The sequence below is a fragment of the Parambassis ranga genome, chromosome 21, assembly GCF_900634625.1.
Source record: "Parambassis ranga chromosome 21, fParRan2.1, whole genome shotgun sequence".
NCBI lineage: Eukaryota > Metazoa > Chordata > Actinopteri > Ambassidae > Parambassis > Parambassis ranga.
The window spans coordinates 22,328,975-22,344,911 of NC_041041.1; the positions used below are offsets into that span (position 1 = coordinate 22,328,975).

Consider the following 15,937-nt stretch of genomic DNA (forward strand, 5'->3'; position numbering starts at 1 on the left):
TTTACCTGTTTGACTGACCCCATTGTGCTTAAGGTAAGCTCTGTCTCTTTGCCCTGCAAGTTTAACTGCTTTGCCAGCATGTCAGTGCAAAATGTGCCCGTGCTCCCAGGGTCCAAAAAGGCATACGTTTCCACAATCTTTGTTCCCCATTTTGATTTTACATAAACTGGGAGTATCGACAAAATACAGCCATCTCCGGCCCCCTCAGGGGCTGTGGCAATTTGATTTAGGCTAACTAAGGCACTTGAGACTGCTTGGTCATTGAAATTGTTTTCTGTTTGACAGCCTGCATTTGCACGTTTTGAGATGTTTTCACTTTTATAAATATGTAGCAAATCAGGGTGCTTCTGTGAACATATCTGACATGTAGTTCTCCTTTTGCACTGTTGGCTTACATGCCCTTTAGCTAAGCAACCAAAACAAAGCCCAATCTTTCTCAGTATGTCCAGCTTCTCCTTATGAGGTTTTTCCAAGAGGCTGTGGCATTCTACCATGGTGTGATTTCTTTTGCAGAAAAGGCATGGCGTGTTGAAGGCAGAACCACTCTGAGCACTGATGGCCTTAGACTTATCATTTATACATTCTTTAGACAGAGTTACATTAGTGGCAAAACTGCTCCTTTTTGATCTATCTTTCTTTGTCTCCTTTTCCAACATGCTTAATTTTCTCTCCTTCATTTCTGCAGCAGCAGGACAACGCAGGTCTCCGAAGAGCGGATCATTGATGATTTTTGCTTCTCTGTCGACAAATGTGACAAGATCCATAAATTTGACTCTTCCTCTTTTTCTTTCCTTTAATTCAAAAGCCAAAGTTCTCCACTTTTCCCTTATTTTATATGGCAGTTTTGACACAATAACCCTCATATTAGTTGGATTATCCAGTTCATCCATATAGTCTACATCCTGTAAGGCATTAGAACAACTCACAAGAAATAGAGAAAAGCTGTTGAGGGTTTTAGCATCTTCCTGTTTCATTTGTGGCCATTGAAAAAGCTTTTCTTTCAGGGCTGTTGCAATCTTTAAGGGGTCACCATAACAATCTTCCAGCAGCCGCATAGCTTCTCTGTAGCCACGATTTGGGGGCATGTGCTGACAGCTTTTTACCAGGTCATGAGGCTCACCTCTTGTAAACTGTTCCAGAAAATAAAGCTTGTCAACATTGTCATCTGTCTTGGAAATCACTGCGTGTTCAAAGGCCCTCAGGAAAGACCTAAACTCAAGCGGGTCGCCCCAGAAGACGGGAACATCACGTTGGGGCAGGTAAGCTAACCGCTGATGTTTAGCAATCATTTCTGTGATTCCAGTCTGTTGCCTGAGGATGGTGACAAGTTCATTTGTAATAGCTGGATTTTGCTGCTGCTCATCCTGTGCAGCCAAATTAGCCTCCGCTGGTATTTGCAATTGAGGGTTGCTATTTACAGGCCTATGAAACTTAGGTTTTGCACCAAGATCTATCATTGAGGGCTTGCTAAACATTTGAGAATGCTCTTGGATATCTTTGAGGGCCTCCCCTTGTGAATTTATCCCACCATCGTCAGCATTTTCCTTTTCAACATATTCATTCATTGCATCACACGTTTGTGGGTCTTCATATTCTTCATAAACCTTCATTTTTGCATTTGACACAGCCAATGCTGTCTGAATCTCAAGTCGCTCTTTCTCTAGAGAAAGCTGGGCCTCTTTAAGGAGAAGAGCTTCCCTTTGCTTCAACGCAGCCGCCTTCACCTCAAGAGCTGCTCGCTTTGCCTCCTCTCTGCAGCGGGCAGAAGAAGCCACTGATCGGCTGGAGCATCCACTACCAGACCTAGATCCACTGTTCACTGATGCCAATGAGACACTGTCCATATGTGTCGGCTCTTGAGCCACATCAGGGTTTTCAATATGGATTTGCACATTCTGGAGCCACTTCTCAACACCTTGAATGAATGTAAGGAATTTGGCCAACTTAGGTATAAACCACTCATCCTGGTCAGAATTGAAGTTATCCTTAGGCAGATACTGCAGGACAGCTTTATTGAATTCTTTGAACACTGCCAAGGTTGCATTAAGGTCTTTTAATTTCAACTTAATGTTCTCAAAGTTGCTGTCATCCACCATAAGCTCTTCAATGTCATTAGCCTTTGTAGTGAGCTGCCTGAGCTTTACCCTCCGTGCATTGACGTAGTGACTGAGTTTTTCATCCATACCCTTCTCCGTGAGCTTGCGCGCCCTCTTTTGGTCACCGCTAACAGCTGCAGCGACGTCTGAATTTTCCTCCATCGCTGCCGAGCGCTCCACATCACAGTCCACGTTTCCCACAGGAACCTCGAAGGTGCGATCTCCGCCGGTCGAGCACTGCTCCTCTGCTTCAGTCGGAATTCCACAAAAATCTAAATTGCCTGACGATCAGTCTCAGCGGCGTTGCGCATTTATGGCCGCGCGCTCACCAGGCATACGTCCAACAATCTCTCAAACAGCCACCGCTCAAAGTTTTTGACTTAGAATGTAGCGGCAATGTTCTAAGCAGAAATAACAAAGCCACCTAGGCTGTGTGTGACAGGCTTTGTCTGACGCGTGTTCATACTCGTTGCTGATTGAGAGAATCCAACATGCTTCGTTCATTAGTTTATTTCAGTCTTTGTTCAGTCACACGGAAGTCCATTTCTTGAATCTTTATAACAAAAAACTATGTGGTTGAAACACACGGTCAAAACAAATGGTTACAAAACACGGTCAAAAACTTTTTGGCGTGGCGTCCACACAGCCTTCCCAAACCATATAATCCAAGTGCACCTGTGTGCTTTACCTAAATAAATTTGGCTCCACCCAAGGACAGATGGAGCGGCCGCCCACTGGCAATTTAACATAACGCCAATTTGCATCTAACTTAGGCAAATACTTATTCAAATTTATAAACCAAATTAAGGAAAAATACACAAAATAAATTATCCCCATTATGGCATCTACACTGACTTAATGACCTGAACAGTGGTGACACACACATTTTCCACCTTTTAATGCAGTGTCGCCTTCTACAGCTTGTACATGTATGGTAAGTATAAGTAAGAAAGACATCAGACACATGATGTGAGTGTTAGTCATGTGCATGTCAGATTTTTTTAAATATATTTTCAGGAACTGATGTGGATTACAGGTACTGTGTTGTTCTGGGCATTTAATGTACTATGTGAACAAGAAAGGAGAAATGTAGACATGAGACATTATTAAGGACACTTCACACCATGGACATTTATTCTTTAAACTAGTGCCATCAGGTACCAACTGACTGGGTGGTACGTTCATTTTGTTGTCTCATCTATCTTATGTATACTGCAGATCAGACAGCTGAGCTTCATACTGGATATGATTATAATAATCACAGTTTTATCTTGTGAATATGTTTGTCTAATATGAATTTATCCTTGAAGCCACTTGTATTACAGCAGCTGCCACTGCCTCCTTTCTTTAGGTTAGTCATATTGTAGTACTCCTTTAATGAAAGGATGTCTACTTTTTACAGATGATACAGCAAATCCTTCACCAAAACAACAAAATAACATTTCAAATGTAACTGTATGCACTTTAACTTCAAATCGGAAAACATACTGGATGATCTGGCGCGACGAGGACCCCTGTTGAACAGGAACTTCACACTGTGTACCCATAGAGGGCAGAGGTTTCCCTTGCTGTGTTTGTTACCGCGCTAATTCAACGGGAAGAAGACGATTATTACAGCGCATGCGCGAATTCAAGGTGAATTTGGAAGAAGAGGTTTCTACGAGTGTTGTGCTGAATTTACCGTATTAACCCTGCACTTTAATCCAAAAGTCTGTTAGAGTTTTAAGAATCATTGCACCTCGTCCTCAGCTGGAGGTTGAGGCCTCTCTGCGGCTGCAAATGGCTGCAAAATAAAGCAGCTGAAGGTAAGTTCGTGTACAGGTCATTGTATTACCATACTTTGCGTACTAAAATATTATTAAACTCGGAAACCGCGACCTGTCATATTCAGTGTTCACGAGGATAAAGTGCGCAGACTTCGTGTAAAAGCGAAATATTGTTTTCAGCGGATCAGATGCAACATACCGCCGTTTGTAAAGAGGACTTCAGATTTCCAACAGGAGCTGGTGCTACTGACCTGTGGACTAAGACGCGTACTTCCTTTGACACTGAAAAATGAATGTTGTGTTTGGTAATGACCCGATTTTCTACGCTTACAGAAACGTCACGAAGCGGCTGGTACACAGACGCACGCCAGGATGGCCAGTGTAAGTCAAGTGTGGCTGTAATCATCTGACAGTATTTAAATATGGAGGACAAAGCAGGAGACACCTCTCTCACAGGTCCATGTTTAGGTTTTATGTGTGTTGAATGTATGCATATTGTATACGAGAAGGTAGAGAAGATTGAAGCAAGGCGTCTGGACTTGTAGAGTTTTCTTGAAGACGTTTCGCTGCTCATCCAAGCAGCTTCATCAGTTCTGTTTGGTGGGGAAACATGGTTTATATGTGGTTACAGACCTCAGTGGGTGGGTCTGGGTAAAACTTAAAAACAATAGCACTAAAAGTTTCCATACTTACCTGTGATGTTCTGGCTGACTGGGCCAGGTGTGTCTAACGACTGGCCTCAGACATCATCTTTCTACCACATACCATGCAGTGATTCCATCCATTCCCAGGAAGTTTGCACATACTCACAGTAAGAACAAAGGGCTGTCAACCAGTCCCCCTCCGGCAGTTTCATAGTCGTTAGACACACCGGGCACAGTCAGCCAGAACATCACAGGTAAGTGTGGAAACATTTAGTGCTATTGTTTATCTAAGTTTTACCCAGACCCACCCACTGAGGTCTGTAACCACATATAAACCACGTTTCCCCACCAAACAGTTAGAACTGATGAAGCTGCTTGGATGAGCAGCGAAACGTCTTCTAGAAAACTCTACAAGTCCAGACGCCTTGCCTCAATCTTCTCTACGTATGATTACCTGGATGACTGAGAATCTTCATCAACATGTATATGAGAAGCTAACATTTAGGTGTGTGTCCAGGTGCTGTGCAGCAGAATGAGGCTGGTCAGTTACCTTCCAGCATTCCATGTATTGGTGCACCGTGTGACCGGAGCCAGAGCCTTCTCTACTGCCGGATCCTGGGGTACTGATGAGCCCCACTGGACCGTCAGTCCTTCTGACATGGGTATGTCTTAATATTTCAGATTTGAACATTAATTACTCTATGTAATCTGAAACGAAAACCTGTTGTAGATCACTGTGTGTCTTGTTATGCTGTATGCGGTAGTCAGTTTTGAGCAGGCACACAAAGATTGGTAATGTGCTAACGTAATCCTGCTGCATAGTCTCTGAAGCACAGATTTTGGTACAGTCTCAGAATATTCACATGAAGCACACATGATGCCAATATTGTCTAGCTTTGGCAGATTTGTTGCTATAATTGGAGAAAACATCAAGCATTTCTTGTAGAGGCATACTTGTCCTCTTATGCTTAGCAACAGAATGACATGACACAATATTTGATATGCACATTGGAGGTACGATGAGCATTAGTCAAGTTTCAATATTCATTTTTGATGTGCTTATGCTTAAGGACTGCAGACAGTGTGGCCTGATGAGAGCATGGGGCCTTTTGGGCCCCAGGACCAGCGTTTCCAGCTGCCAGGCAATGTGGGGTTTGACAGCCACCTGGAAGGCCTGACAGAGAAGAAGAAGGATCTTTCACCAAGGATGGTCCCTGATGTGCTGTCTGCTCCATCCAGATCTGAGAGACATGAATTTATACTGGCTCAGTTTGTCGGACAGTTCTGTGTAAGTCTTCTGATAATAGGGTGAACTTTTTGAGAAGAGGAAATCTGTTACAGATTAAAGAGTTCTGGATCTGCTCTTTTGTCATTTAGGATTTAAGGATCTTGATCAGAATGCAGGGGTACTGTGGGCTAAAATACCTGGTCACATAAATACATTACAAACAGTTTGTGATGGTCTAAGCAGTTGTTGAAGTAAATCAATTCAGACTAGAAAAGGGCATTTCCTGAAGAAAATGCCAGTTTGATTGCTGCAGCTGTAGCTTTGCTTTGAATGCTGATGTGAAGGATTGCTCTGAATTGCTGGAGAGTCAGAGCAATTCAGAGCTTTGTATGCCTCTGTGTGTCAGCCTGTCACCATGGTAACAGCAGAGGAGACCTCAAAAACCACTCCAACTTTGAGAGCCTGGCGTGTGATGGAGTCTGTAGCTTGAAATTTGTAGGAGGAGATACATTTGGCAGATGACACCGAAATTGCTTAATATTTGAAAAACTATAATTTGTTTGAAAAATACTTGAAGTTGACCCAGAATGTTCTGTTCCGTAGCAACGGCAATCCAACTAATAACACTTTAGTAATATAGGGGGTGTGCACCCCTATGCAGATAAATATGAGAATGCCGTGCAATCTTTTGCATGCAATATAAGGTATACAAACATCTGGAATGTCTGGCTCACACATGACAGCTGTGTTGTATGTATGTCTCTCTCTCTCAGGGTGAAGATGATCCATCCATGTCTCAGAATGTCAGCACTGCTGAACAGTACTTTGACAACAAGGTGGAGTGTGCAATACAGTCCTGCCCTGAACTGTTAAAGAAAGGTACAGGATTATCTACAGCCATCTTCAGGGCTGTTTGTTTGAATTCATATACTACACATTGGATGAAAATCATTATTGAATTGGGCCCTGTTGCTGATGAGAAACTCAGTTTGTGATTGAACTAGATAATGGGATTAAAGAAAAACTGAAGATGAGGATGACGTCTTCACTACTCCAGCTGAAGGGTGTTGACTGGTGTTGTCACATAATTTACCGAAGACAGCAGTATTATATATATAATATAATATAATATAATATAATATAATATAATATAATATAATATAATATAATATAATATAATATAATATAATATAATATAATATAATATAATATAATATAATATAATACTGATGCACAATTGTTAACCTGTGTACAGAATAAGCTCTAACAAATGACCTTTGACCTTCAAAATTCATGGAGAGAAATGTTAAGAAAATCTTTCTTTAGAAAGAAGGAAAATAAAAATTCCTAGATTATATATTTTTTTGTTTAATGAGATGTTTTCTGATTATGTGAACAGATATCCAGTCCATGTTTCCTGAGGCTCCATCCTCTGATGTGATGGTGGTCACAGTGACCCAAAAGACCGAGAACGACATGACATCATGGTGCATGGAGGTGGAACAGGAGCGAGAGCAGATGCTTGACAAGGTAAACCGATGTCTGCAGTCTGTATTAGGTAGAGCTGAAGCTGATGTAGGTGTTTGCTTATTTGTCTGCCCTGTCACAAAATGGCATTAGTTAAATTAGTTGCACTGGAATAGCAGCCAGCTGCTGCCTTACATTTTTTGACATAATAGTTGGTCAGCTAACGTGTTGTTGAAAAATGATTGTTGGATTGATTTATTTCATCTAATTGAGACTTGCAGAATATTGGATGAACTTGTCTCTAGTCACAGAACATGTAGTCCAAGTCTTTATGGTTACTGTAGTCAGACCTCTGCTTCTCTGTACCCCGGTGTTTAGTAACCTTTATCCAGCCTTCCCTTTACTAACCCACTCAAAAGATGTTGTTGTGGACATAAGAACTGTTTGTTTGACGTTTTTAAGTCTGGGTCCATCACAGCACAGAAACAGCACTGGTTAAACTTACCAACACTCTTCTCACAGCCTCATACAACAGACTCATATCTGTACTTAGCAGGACCTCAGTGCTGCTTTCAATGCCACTGATCACATTATTTTTTTAGAACGTGATTGGGATTAAATGGACACGCTGGACTAGTTTAAAATATATTTATCAGACAGTTTCTAGTTTGTCCATGTTAGTGTTTTCTCCTTGTATCCAAAGGTTAGTCATCGAGTTCCACAGGGCACTGTATTTAGCATTTTATGGCTTTAATTTTAATCCCTGATCAGGGCTCTAGAGTTGGACATTTCTCAATGGTGAAACCAAAAAATATCCGAGGAGCGACAGCCAGAACATACAGAGAGAAAGCAAACAGGGAAATGAAGAGTGCTGTATGAACTTTGAATCTTCATTATGGAATACTGACAGGCAGACCTGTTGGCTAGTTTGTCCATAATTTGAATGAGTATTATTAAAATAGTTTTTATTTAACTGTGTTCATTAAACAAGACCCAAATTCATTTTAGGATGATATGTGATTATTAAGCCCGTTCTTATGTACAAAATGTACTGATGTGTACAAAAATATATGGATTAAGTGTGATGCAGTGCACCTAAAGAAAAAAAGTTAGGCACACCAGTGCAAAAAGTTAGGGCCCTGCTGATTAACACCCAGCTGTCCTGGTAGGACAAAGGAAACGGATGGGTTAGTCAAACTTCGGGCATGTCTTATAGGACATAAAGACCTCAATGACTTTTCTTCTGTTAAAGGTAGGGTAGGAGATTTCCTTCTGATGCACTTTTTGTTAAATTAGTGTAACTTCTCTTTACAATCCGATAGCAACCGATTAGTTCAGCAGTTTCGCTGTAAAACGAAGAATATGAATCATCTGTGGAAGCTATAAAACACTAAAAACATCAGCCAATCCTACGAGGCACCCCTGTGCATAGTTTTGGCTGGTTGTCACTCTCTTCCTGCTCTGCGCGCACCAGAGAGGTACGTACATGATGGCCGAAGTCACAGACTGGTTGGGAGGCGTGGCTTCGGGATGAGCTCAAGAGAACGGGCCGTGTGTTTACTTTCAAAATCTGGCTGACTCTCACTGAGTTTTCAAAATCTCCTACCCTACCTTTAAATCAAGTGAAGAACATCCAAAGGGGGGTGAATACTTTTTAGAGGTGTTTTTTAGACACTTAAGCACCATTCACATAACCACAGCCATGGCACATCAGTTGATAGAAAACAAGTAACAAATGGCCCACCTCAAGTTACACAACACCACCATGTCCTGTTATCATGTGAACCACGGCAGCATTATGTGTGAAGATTGTGAACAGACAAAGGGTAAAAAACCACACTGGGGTCCCTGCTACTCACTCTACTCACTCACTACTCCGGTAGGCTAGGATGTATTCTCTAACAAAGTAACACTTCATGTTACTTATTTTTGTTTTATGGTCACACTTGCTGATGATTAGTTAATCATTGGATTAGCAGCACCTGGCTGCTGCTTACCCTTTGAATTCCTGTGGGGGTGGGAAGTGAAAACTGTGTTTTTTACACAGGCTTTTGCATTTTGCCCTTATTTTTGTTAAAGAATCGCACGCTGTAATGCGAGTTGTTTATCATCTGAAGTTGTGTACCCAATTTTCAGGCAGTCTCTGTCCTGAAACAGAACCATAGAATATTGTTTTACTGTCACTGTGCCCAGGGAAAGTGTAAAGCAGTTAAAGCTCATGTGGCAAAAGGTTGTTCATGTTAAAGCGTTATGCTTTTGTGTTTCTCTTCTGTACAGTTTGTTGATGGAGCAAAGGAGATCTGCTCCGCACTGCAGAGAGAAGGATTCTGGGCTGACTTCATCGACCCATCATCAGGCTTAGCAGTAAGATTACGCTCATTGCACTCACAATGAAGACAATAATTGCACTGATTTTATTTATTTATTTATTTTTACTGTTTCAGTGCCACTGTTTCCATGGTTTTTAACAGTCAGTTGGCCCCTTTCACGCTCAAACCCTGTTCAGAATATTAATGTGCATGTCTTGAGTTTCAATAGCAAGTGGACAACCCCGAGTACAGCTCTAAAAGCATGTAAGGCTATGGTTGGCTACTAGGTATCTTTAATGCTACCAAAGGAATTGTTTGTGCCATTTTTTAGTTACTTAAAGCACATCTAGGTGAAAGAGAGAGAGAGAGGGAAAGAAAGCAACACAACGCAGATGTTTGTATTCTCTTTCCCCTCTTACCCTTAACTGTCTCCCAAGCTTCACGGGCTGCTTCAGCAGCACAGACTGAAAATATCATCTGCATAACAGGAACAAATGGTCGCAAGAATTAGAGAGCTGAAGAATTATCATTAAGAAACCTTTATTAGTCCCACAATGGGGAAATTGCTTAAGGCCTTGCCTTGCCCAAGGACACACAACAGTGACTAGGAGTTGGGATTGAACCACCAGCTTCTGGTTATTGGACAACCCTGCTATAACCCTGCTATACCACTGAGCCACTGCTGCCCATAGATGTAGATATGCAAACTTTCAATATTAATCTTTTGTTCTTCTCTCACACACTAATAATTATTAAATAAATAAATGGTAAAACAATATCACTAAGATGGTGTAGCGACTTCCTAAAATCCAGATGGGTTCAAATCATACATTCACAGCCCATTTCTGGGCCAACAGTCAGTGCAAACTTGAGCCTTGTAGTAGCAGCTGCATACTGTTGAATGGATGATAAAACTTGAAGCCATCAACAGCTTTACTGAAAGCTGCAGTTGTGTGTCCTTGATTGCCTGGTTAGATAAGTTGTTAAAGATTGTGAGCTCCCCCACCATCTGTATTGTCATTAGTTTGACATTTCAGCAGTATTTACTGTGTACAGCCCATCAGCTTTTTTAATTATGGCCTTGGGGCCTAAATATAAACATGAGTTGTTTTTTATTTTTTTTATTTTAGATACTTTATTAATCCCAGAGGGAAATTCTTTACGGCTGCTGCCAAGCAGTGTCATACAATGACTAGCAAGGCGCGCCACAGGCTAGGGTGAAGTGTCTTGCCCAAGAACACACAACAGTGACTAGGGAGGAGTCAGCTATACCACTGCACCACTGCTGTCCCTAATAAAATTGGATGTGATTGGATAGCTGTATGGTAAATGTGTGTTCCTTTCCAGTTCTTCGGCATGTACACCAACAACACACTGTTTGAGACTGATGACAGATACCGCCACCTGGGTTTTCAGATTGAGGACCTGGGCTGCTGCAGAGTAATCCGACACCCTCTGTGGGGGACGCATGTCTTTGTGGGGTCCATATTCACCAATGCCCCACCTGACACACCTGTAATGAAGAAGTTGCAGGGCAGCTGAACACTGAGCCAACAGCTTCTATTAAAACGATGTAAAACATGTCTAAACTGTTGTGTATGTAAGACTCATCTTTATCTTTGCAGCACATGATAAAGACATGTTTACTGATATTGATTTTATTTGTTAAAATCTAAAAAAACATTGCCGTTTTCACAGTTAAGGGTTTCATGACTGAAGTTGTGTGGTCCCTGCATCCAAGCAGATTATAAGGGAAGAAAAAGTCATCAGTTATTATTTAGGACCTGTTCTTAGCCTGCTGGGAGTTCAGGGGTCTGACTGTGCCAACATGGCATTCTTCTGTTGTAGCTGCAAATGTAGCCAATATTTTTCATCCTCACAGTTCCTGCATTAAACGTTCCTACAGATTGGATATTCTCTGCCAAACTACCCTTTAAGTGCCTCCCAAAACAATAAATAGTCTGGGTGCTAAAATGTCCAAAAGTGCCTTACTCTGTAGGACATCCATCAACCCCTGTGAACCCACTGCACAGATATGGAACTCCAATACCCCAGAAAGCAGCAAACAAAATGTAGGAACATTTAGAGAAGACTACTTTTATATTGAAATGCCAGGACTACAGTTACACATGATAAAGTTGAAAACAGATGTGCATGTTACATGATAATGTCGCATTAAAAGATGATGTAGGCTAGTGGAGGACAGTCCAACTGTGGAGCAGCACATCTTAACCTCACAGTAACCATGAGTAGTACACCTGGTCTTCAGGGGCTGTGTGAGGACATGTCCCATAGGTTTAAGGCATTTTATAATATCAGGATGAAGCTGTGGTCTCTGTCAGTCCATCAGCCGTCCCTGCTGGTTGTTACGATGTGATGTTAGATTCCATATTTCTCCTTCAGCTTGTCCACCAGGGCAATGTACTCATTCATGGCATCTTCTTTACTCTTGCCTAAGTGAAAGAAAAACCCATTTACATACATAAATAAGCCATGACATGATGACACCATGGGCATCCAGACTGGTCTGTGGTTAAGCAGCACCAGGAAAACATTCCTTGAATCATAAATAGCTGAAATTTAGGAAAAGATGCGTCACAGAATCTATTCCAGTGTGTTGTTACACCATTCTGTCAAAATTAACTTTCATCTATCTGCACTGTAGTCGCTGGTCTGTTACATCGGACCGCACAGCACAGCCTTTGCTCCGCATATGCATCAGTTAGCCTTAGCTGCCTGCTTTTCCTTGGTTCCCGGTTCAGGTGTGATAAGTACTGACTACTGCTAACAGAGAAATCCCCACGAACTGCATTAACCCACATATCACACTTTTGGCCCTTCTCCAAGTTATTAAAATTCTACTGACCATTTTGTCCGTATTGTAACATGCTACAAAGACAAAATGTTAATTTGGTGTCTAATATATTCCACTGGCAGGTCCCATGATAACCACATAACACAACATGGCTTAAATGGTAAAAATACACAAGGCAAATTAATAATTATCTGAGCACTCAGACCTCCACCTTAAGATAGAAAAATACAATTGCCCTTCATCTACACTCTGGTGGGTCCAATCTATTGCTGTAATGATCAAGGGTTTGGAAATCAAAGTTGCTTTGCCAGGAAAAAGAAAATACATACCTTTCTCCTTCTCCCAGGCGTCCCATTTAGCTTTCCCAGTGAAATCCAGCATACCTGGACGAGCTATGAACAGAAGACAAAGACAGCTGTGACTAAATAAATGTAAGTAAATTAAACTAACTCTTTACTTTAGCAAAATTATGTTGATGTTTTCCAGCACATATAATTCAGAGGTTAATATGCAATGATGCACCTACAAATTTTGAAAGAGATGTTAGATGTTAAACCCTCCACACAGTCCATGACCCAAAGATTTACAGTTCCACTAGTCTGACATGATGCTGTGGTTGGTCAGTCAGGGCTCTCACCTGTGTTGACATCACCCACAGTGGCCTGCTTGAACAGAGAGTAGACCTGCAGCATCTCCTCATCTGTCGGCTTTGCCTTCAGCTGCTTCACCTCAGCTGCTGCTGCATCAAACTTAGCCTGCAGAGGGAAGGAGGACAGCATGTCAATACTCAAGTGAGAATAACATGTTATACTATGTGGACCAAAGTGTTTCCAATTGCCACTGCCGGTTTCAGCAGTGTTTACTTTGTGGTAGGTTTATCAACATGAAGTATTACCACGCAGCAGCCCTTGTGGCCATCACACCAGTTACCTTTGATCAGTGAATTCTAATCTATTCATCCTTGAATTGCAATTTGAGGAAAATTTGCCTCGGTGCTTCTGATATCGCTGCGTCAGATTTTTATTCTACAAACTAGGGATGCACCGAATATTCGTCACCGAAAATGGCCCATAAGTGCATTTTTGGTTTTCAACCCTCTGTGCTTTATCAAGACTGTACTTGATCTGCATAATAAAGATAATTTCAGAGAGAGCCCGCACAGAGATGGTGAAGTGCACATCGCAGAGAGCAGACCGCAGAAAAAAGGACTCGTCTCTGCACCAGGTGAGGGACACGCACCCTCGTTGTCTGATACGTTCAGTGAGATCCTGCAAAAGAGTGCCTCAAATAATAATAGGAAAACTATTCTGTTCCGATTTACTGATTTTTCCCCTGCTAGATGTTTATTTAATTTGACAAAGTAAAATGCACTGGCCCTATTAAATAAACTCTCTTAAATCTTTCTTGACAAGCTCAATACTGCTTACCTGTATTATATTTAATTTTATGATCTTGCAGCAGGCCATGGGCATGCACATTATTATTCAATGTACACACGAGTGGGGTCAAGTTAAACATTTTGTTTTGTATTTTATTGCATTTTTTATGCATTGTTTGAATGTGCTAAATAAATATTTTCATAATTGTGTAACTGATTTATTCTTTGAAACATTAATATTAATGTAAGTGCAATGCCTTGATTTTAGTGGGGTTGGTACACAGTCACAGCCAAAAATGCAATGGTGCTTGGTTTTTTCATTTGAGTGCATCCCTTCTAGAAACAAAGCATTTAGTTAACCTTAGTGCAGCATCAGTAAGTTATCAATAATCCGTTGAAATAAAGTAATAAAGATACCACGGCAGAGCTTCAGACATTAATGCAGCACACTTTGGAATTCGCTCCATTCCCTGCCAACTAGGCCAAAGGGGAGAGCTGGAAGGAGAAGCTGATCTGTTTCAGGCGTAGATTATGTGGGAGCAGGCTCGTCGCTGTACAGATGTGTTACTGCTGAAGTGTACCCAAATGCTAGAATGTAACTGTCAGAGTGTGATGGGCAGCAAAGGTTCCGCAGCAGGAACAAAGGTCTGCTGCAGGGGGTCTTTGCCCGCTGGACACTGCTGTAGGTCAAAGGTGAAAGTCTGCAAGCCTGCGCGTTCCCGTGCCAAATCTAACCTTACATACAACACTACCCTCCAAGTGAGTGGGGGAGCGATCAGAATCCGTTTGATCCAAAGCTAATAATACACCGAGCTGCTAACTGCTGTCAGTCCATTCGCCACCAGTGACGGAGGGCGAACATTAAACCACATTTACTGAGCGCACACAACCATGTGGGCAGCAGCGCGACCGCGCACAAGTCATTCAGCAGCGCTTTAGAGGACACTTCATACTTCACATTATCGTTCGGAACGACTCTCTTTTGTTTGACGGGCACATTTTGGGGAACGCAGCTCCCTGCCGTGCGGTCTAGCTAGGACACGTCAGAACAGATAGCGGCTCAGTTAACGGGACGCCGCGGAAGGTCTTAGCCGTTTGATTAACAAACTTACCTGCACATCAGCCATCTTTCGGAAGTGGTCAGGCAACGCTAGCTGTCGGCAGTGGACGCAGGCGAAGGAAAGGACGGTGGGGTGATGAACGCTACGGTCCCCTCCCTCATGACGACAGGCCACCCGCTTCCTGGTCGACCCCCCGGAGCCTGTCACGCGCCATTGGCTGCTTTGATAACTGACACACTCTCGCGGCCGTTCAGTGGATGGCGTGAACATTTCGACCAATCAGGCGTTTACAAGCATTTCAGCACGCGGGCCAGAGGCTGTCCTCCTGCTTACAACCAAGACATGCCCATTCACAAGAATACAGCTGATGTTTAAATCCGGTTATTGAGCACTAAGCAGGGGACAAAGTACAAAATATGGAGCAATCATGGAGTCATGACCCAGTGAGACTGTTTGCTGATATTGCTGTCAGGTTTTCTGTGATTAACCCTTGTATGTGAAGAGGAAATATCAATAACATGAACAAAGTGAAATCTATCTGATAAATATGATTTCACCAGCCTAGTGCTGTCCCTGTAATCCTAATCTAATGTTCTAATCTGTGTAGTCAAATGCTGTGATCTGTGGTGTCAAAGGCCGCACTGAGAGCCAGTGGAACGAGTACAGAGACAAGTCCACGGTCTGATGCCATGAGGAGGTCATGTGACTTTACCCAGTGCAGTTTCTGCGCTGTGGTGGGCTCTGAATCCAGACTGGAACACTTCAAACAGCCTGTTAAATGACCACCTGCATAGGAACAGAGAGTATCTGAGAAATAAGGCGAGGTTGGAGTTTTCTAAGGTGTCTGGGTCCATGGAAGGTTTTTGTAAGTATAGGAATGATCACAGCAGTTTTAAATGCCTGTGGGACATATTCTGTTACAAGAGGCTGATAAACGTTTGATGTGCACAACACATGCAGATTCCTATGGTTGCAGTTATTTGTGTCTTTTTTAAGGGAGGACAGACAAGAGGCGACAGATTGTTAAACGTTGTTATGACTTTCAACATGGATTATCTTAGTAGAACTGATGCATATGGAAGTTCAAGAAAGTTGTACAAACCCCAAGAAGACAACAACAGCTTACTGTCAGTGTCATTTTCACACTGCTTTTCTTCCAAATTAAAAACAGGC

General features: G+C 42.1%; 2 protein-coding genes across 2 annotated transcripts; one reads left to right on the forward strand and one right to left on the reverse strand.

Annotated features, from left to right (window-relative positions):
* Window positions 1-3,705: 3,705 nt before the first annotated feature.
* On the forward strand, window positions 3,706-11,212 carry mmadhcb (metabolism of cobalamin associated Db). Its single transcript, XM_028393792.1, has 8 exons — window positions 3,706-3,901; window positions 4,196-4,243; window positions 5,024-5,168; window positions 5,577-5,794; window positions 6,508-6,613; window positions 7,134-7,264; window positions 9,479-9,565; window positions 10,858-11,212. Exons 2-8 carry the CDS (start codon window positions 4,235-4,237, stop codon window positions 11,050-11,052), a joined length of 891 nt encoding a protein of 296 aa, XP_028249593.1. The 5' UTR covers window positions 3,706-3,901; window positions 4,196-4,234; the 3' UTR covers window positions 11,053-11,212.
* Window positions 11,213-11,586: 374 nt separating this feature from the next.
* LOC114426405 (acyl-CoA-binding protein-like) lies at window positions 11,587-15,049 on the reverse strand. The gene is made up of 4 exons (XM_028393793.1): window positions 14,816-15,049; window positions 12,963-13,080; window positions 12,655-12,717; window positions 11,587-11,963 (listed from the first exon to the last, which is right to left on the reverse strand). The coding sequence occupies exons 1-4, from the start codon at window positions 15,032-15,034 to the stop codon at window positions 11,890-11,892; spliced, it is 474 nt and encodes a 157-aa protein (XP_028249594.1). The 5' UTR covers window positions 15,035-15,049; the 3' UTR covers window positions 11,587-11,889.
* Window positions 15,050-15,937: the final 888 nt, after the last annotated feature.